Source organism: Stegastes partitus, unplaced genomic scaffold (genome assembly GCF_000690725.1).
Source record: "Stegastes partitus isolate 25-593 unplaced genomic scaffold, Stegastes_partitus-1.0.2 Scaffold2728, whole genome shotgun sequence".
Lineage (NCBI taxonomy): Eukaryota > Metazoa > Chordata > Actinopteri > Pomacentridae > Stegastes > Stegastes partitus.
The window spans coordinates 9,483-15,413 of record NW_007580459.1 but is presented as its reverse complement, the minus strand read 5'-3'; the positions used below and the strand labels follow the sequence as shown (position 1 = coordinate 15,413).

The 5,931-nt window shown below is 39.2% G+C and overlaps 1 protein-coding gene across 1 annotated transcript in view; it reads left to right on the top strand.

Moving 5' to 3' along the window:
* The first annotated feature begins 4,825 nt into the window (after positions 1–4,825).
* The window catches only part of LOC103375640 (GTPase IMAP family member 7-like), a 5,822-nt gene continuing 4,716 nt past the window's right edge, over positions 4,826–5,931 (top strand). The window contains exon 1 of the mRNA XM_008305960.1: positions 4,826–4,850. Coding sequence (XP_008304182.1) covers positions 4,844–4,850 — 7 coding nt within the window. The 5' untranslated portion in view covers positions 4,826–4,843. The remainder of the gene's footprint in view (positions 4,851–5,931) is intronic.

Sequence of the window (5,931 nt, the reverse complement as noted above, 5' to 3'; positions counted from 1 at the left end):
CATGCAGCTGTCAGTTGGAAGTAAATCAGTAAAATATTATATAGGAACACGTTTAACAGTTTTCTACCAGCATTCCTGTCTTCACCATTTGCAGTAGTGGTGCTTTGTACATTTAAAAAAATATATATTTTCCTCATTGTTCTCGGTTAAAACAACGTGCTGACTGAAGCAGCTGCACATGATCAGTTCATATTGTGCAGAAGAAGAGTCACGTGACGCGTTAAACGCCCCTTTTTATGTGAACGTGCACAGAGTCTGAAGCAGAAAGCCTGAGTTGACAAAGAAAGTTGAAAACCACCTTCGTGATACCCGTAATCTATGGCTGTGGCTTTCCGTTTTGTCGATTCAGCTTCCACAAAGAAAGCCTGGCTACGTTAAACTGGCTTCGTAGTCTACTCCTCTGTTCACTGCTAAAAGATCCCAATTTCACTGCAAGAACCTTGAGAGCCAACTCCTGCTGAAGCTCGACAGTCACTTAACTGAGTGATTCTCTGGGACAGAACATGCAAACACATTTTCACTAACATGCACACACACACACAATATTGAGACACTGAGTGCTGTATGCACAAAGTCTTGTTTCTGTGTTTCTATGTAATCTCTGCCAGCTGAGCCTAATGTTCTGGTTCAGGAGTGTAAACGAAAGCAACTGACAACGTCTGAATTTCAATTAATTTCTGTTATTTTATCAAGATTTCATTTATTATTGTTTAAGCGATATTGTTGGGAAATATCTGAATTTGTACATTCTTATTTTATATTTTTGTCTATTTGACATTGGTGTGGGCTGCAAGGTGGCGCAGTTGGTTAGCACTGTTGCCTCACAGCAAGAAGGTCGCCGGTTCGCGTCCTGGTGGGGGCACTGGGATCTTTCTGCGTGGAGTTTGCATGTTCTCCCCGTGCAGCGTGGGTTGAATGGGGGGAGTTTGGTAGAGAGCAATGTATGAGACGATGATCAGAGACTGAGGGTGTGATGTTTGCAGCTGGGACACTTCACTGTGGATGAGTTCACAGGCTGCAGCAGCATCAGCTGAGGGGGGGGATGTAAACTGCAATCGCCAGGACGTAAGAAAACTCCCTCGGCAGGTAAAATGGCCGCAAACTAACCGCCAGCAGTTCAACATCCTTTGTGCAGTGCTGCTCTTTAACATTAACGTGCCAGCACTACACCTCTCACGCTCTCCTTCACATGCATGGCGAGTCCCCAGCCTTTCCTCTTACCACTCTCCCTGAAGCTCCGGTCTGCACTGACCAGGTGACATCTGTCCAAGCGAGTCCGGAGTGAGTTCATTCAGCCATGACTCCGTAAACAACATAAGGGTGCACTGTCGATAAAGTCAAGGATATATTATATTTAACAGTGGCTGAAACCACCAGAAATGGATTCTTTCACCAGACAGAAAATAAACAATGACACATATCATTAAACCACACACAGAAACGTTTGAAGTATCGTGGTTTTTGTATTGTTAATACACAAATAATTACATGTCAGTGATGGAAAAATTTTTAGATCTTTTACTGCAAGGAACACTTTATCTTTCAGCCTATCTAAAAAAAAAAAAGCCTTATTCAGAGTCATTTGGTCTTACATGGCTTTCGTTGGACAGGAAGGATGTGAAAAATTGTATATATCTATCTTGGAGACAGAAGTACAGTCGTGACTCGATAATCCGACACTAAATGTAAAACCTTCTTTTATGTCGGATAGCAAGGCTGTCGGATTGTCAAGACGGAGGTCGAGATACAAGGAGGGCTTGATGCTTAAAGGGTCATTTGTTGTGAATATTTATTGTTGTTATAATAACTAGTGTATTGACAGAACACTACGCATCACTGGATTTTACTTTACTTGAGTACTAAGTTTTCCGACGACTTTTCACTTTTACTCCCTACATCTGAACACAAATATCTGTACTTTCTACTCCTTACATTCTCAAAACTGGCTCGTTGCTTGTTTCAAACTCCGCGGATGACGACATGACATAACAATTTATCTTTCCCAGCAGTGCGCAATTTGTCACTGAAGCTCAACACACCTCAGCTGCCTTCGAGAGGCTTTTAAACACTGCAGGACTGATTTTCAGACCCAAAAGGGCCCGTCTTCATCCAAAGAACTTTGAGACTCAGCTTCTGCTGAGGCTCACTAAAAGATTTTGGTAGTCTTGAGAAGATGAGTGTTTCCATGTTGATTATGTTTCATGTTCATAATGTTGCTGAAATGGAAAACTGTCCAGTGATGTTTTTCTCTGTACCAGCACTGTGCAGCTTCTTAAAGGATGAAAACGATCCTATTTTGTGTGCTTCAAACTTTTTACATTTTGCAGAGGCATCGCATTTCTGATTCTGTACTTTTTTTTAACTTTTACTTGAGTAAAGGGGTTGAGTCAGTACTTCTACTTTTACCCGAGTCTATTTTTACACAAGTGTCTCTACTTAAGTAAAGAATGTGAGCACTTTTGCCATCTCTGTATATTTGTGCAAGTAAACCTTAAAGTGAACCTGAGGAAAGTTTAAATAGTTTGGCAAATACTGATGTTGCCAAACCGTATTGGAAAATGTTTTATGACGTTTAAAAGTGTACATGCATTCATATTTATGGTAAATTCTTCCAAGTCAAGTGTTTTGCTGATCCATTAATCCACCCTGATCTCCTCCCTTGGTGCTCTTTTGGCTCCTTCACAACACTAACTGCCCAACACCTCTTTTAACTACGACCTCTGCAGCAAACACACAGCAGAATTTATACGTTTTCAACACTGAGACCTAAAAAAACACATTTTAAAAAAAAGAAAAGAGGAAACCAAATTTGGTTGTTATATCTGTAGCTTTCTGACTCGATCTTGTGTGAAAAAGGCGTGCACTGTGTGATGTGTTCATTCCACTTTGCTCGCTGCCAAGAAACAAGTCAAACTGGTGGAGAAACAAAGACACTGGCACAACGGGATTGGTAAGTAGATGTTGACAAGTGAATTTGTCATTCTTGAAAGGTGCTTCAGGTAACAAGGGGAACTTTTGTTCTTCTTTGTTCTTGGCCACTGGTAAAAGCTTAACCTGTATACAAACAGCAGAGAAATATGGAGCAAGAGGGCGAGGTGGAGTGACGAAACAGAAAGTGAAACCTGAAGCAGAAAAAACAAGCACCAGGCTGGGATGTGGCATTGCAACATATTTCAATAACGTCAAGGTGGAAGCACAGACAAATGTTAAAGGAGGGAATGTGGCCACCTTTGCTGTATTTTCTCTTCTTCACTGGAAGTTTGGAAAATCTGTTATGTGGACATTCAGCAAAACAGCATGCCCTGCCCTCAAAGAACAATAAGTTCTCCTTGTTACCTGAAGTACCTTTCAAGAATGAGAAATTCAGCTATTGACATCTACATAATTAAACAAAAACTGACAGAGGACATAAACTAAAACCTATTACTTCTCATATTGATAAACTGTCCACAATCTTTCAAAGGATATTTCCCTAAAATCTGACGCGTCAGCTCAATACACTGTAAGCAGAGTCGACAGTTAAATAGAAGCAAAAAAGAATCTTGACTAACCAGTGATATGTAGTCAAATAAGAAATCTGTGGAGAGGAAGAATGGATGACTGTCCTGCATGTGGTCTTCTCTCTGCAGTGTCAGTTTAATTTCATGTTCACTTTGCTATTTGAAGTGTGTGTGCTGTGGTCAAAGTACAAATCATATAACTGCCAAGAGTTTTTTTTCAGCACATTGTCACATTTTTTTTTGTGTGTTTAGTTAGAATTTAAGAAACTGCAGTGTAGCTGGTCGAGTCCATCTCAAATCAAGGGCCAGAGGGTAAAGCACCACTAAAGATGGAGATGAAGGGTGGAGGCTTCACCCTTTCTGACCTTTTTTTGTATGTAAAGGAGTTAATAATGTTGAATATTTAGACTGTAAAATGACACTGTGCTACTGTGTTTATATATATATATATATATCCTTCTAAGACGATCAGAATCTGAACATATCCTCTATTACATTCACAATAGCTGCAAGATCTCCAACTGTTGTAATTAAAGTACTTATTTAAGTACATAGTTGAAACTTAAAACATGAAACTCAGTGATTTAGACAAACCTTTAGGGGAACATAATATTGATGGTAATGTCATCAACTTAACATTGTTTGTAATTTACACTCAGATTCTGGAGTTAGTTGGTTTCAAAGTGAGTTCAAGTTGAGGTAACTTAATAAATTGGCTTGATAACTTTGTTTTTTTTTCACCTCGACTTGAGGATTTCATGTCCCCTCCTCTGTCCTAACAGAGCTGGACAAACTAAGAAGGTGAATTTAAAAATACCTTTAATTCATTAGGAAAAGCAAATTCCTCTAACTCAGCGTAGTTTGTTAGTTGAACATGATTTCATTAGAAGTTGTTATAACTCAAAAAGATTGATGTAAACTGTTGAACTCATTCATTGTTAGCTGGAGCCAACAGCTTGGGGCCACCAGGGGCCTCCACTGCAGCACAATCAGAGAGTCAAAGCTGTTCCCCTTCAACAGAGAGCTGAGCAGCACAGAGGAGGAGCTTCAGTGATTCTGTGACACACATCCAACATCCTCAGCCTCCGTCCTCAGCCTGGCTCCGCCCCCCTTCAGCCCCTTTCAGGTGGAGTTTGGCTCATGGGCAGAGCTGAAGTGAAACTATTATATTTTCACTTTAGGTCTCGACCCATCAGCTGTCTGAAGTCATATTTGCTAAGCAGAGCAGCCGAGTCAACAGAGAGTGACACAAAACGACTTTAAAGCCACTTCAGAGCCACACAGCAAGAGAGGCCGACGGAGGGCCAATTTTCCTGAACAACTGCACTGACTGCTTCTTCATCATGGATGGTGAGTTAGATTTGCTGCTTTACATCGTTCTGTGTCGTCACTGAGGTTGAGAATCAGGAAAAAAATAAAAACCTTTCAACATTTTTGTGATGTTGCATCCAGCTCAATGAAGGAAGAGTTCAGAGTGTTGAACTGTCACAGAGTCATGCTGATGCTGACGTTGCTTTCTGGGTTTAATTACATCCTAACAGACCGAATCTTATTGTTCTCTCTGAAATCTGACTCTTGAGTTTCAGTCCCACCATTTGGTGAAATGTTCTCACAGTACTGTGGCGGCCATGTTGGACATGTAACTGTAATTATAGGAAGTGTTAGAGGTAAATAGTTTGAAGTTCAGGAGGGATGTTTATCTTTATATTTTAAATAATTAGAACGTTCATATCTTCATGTCTTGTTGTTTTGTGTACCAGCAGCACATTTCATCATGTTTTACCACAGAATACATTCCTACAGCACTACAGTAGCTTACGAACAGTGTGTGTGATGATCCAGTGTTGTAATTGTTAGATCATAACAACATGTGGATATGTCATACTTCATACTTCCTTCGCTCAGAGCAAAATGCAGATGTGTGAAGGTTGGACACAAATATATGTGTATATATATACTGTGTAGAGCCACCTGGACAGGTGCATTTACACTTACACACCTACACATTGTTGACATTCAATTGAAGTCTTTTATAATCTGCTGTGTTTGTTGTACCCAAAATACTATACGTACTTTGGTTACAACAAAGTAGAACATGTTATCTATTTTATATACAACATATTTTATCTTTCTGGGCACTTTTCAATGAATCATGAAGATATTCTTGAGAAAAAAACTGTTAAGTGTAAAATTATTTTAGAATAACTTTAAGAATGTATCTGTACTAGAAACATTTTATTGTATTAAAATCCAAAAATGTGTTTTATTTTTATTACAAGTTACATTATATTTACAGTATTTTTCTTTTATTCTTTAGGTACTATCTATAATTATCCATCATATGACTGTTTTTTATGTGTCAGAATTTTTAATTAGATACAATAATTATCTCTGAATCTGGTTCTGTTAAATAACAGCTGCACATGTTCAC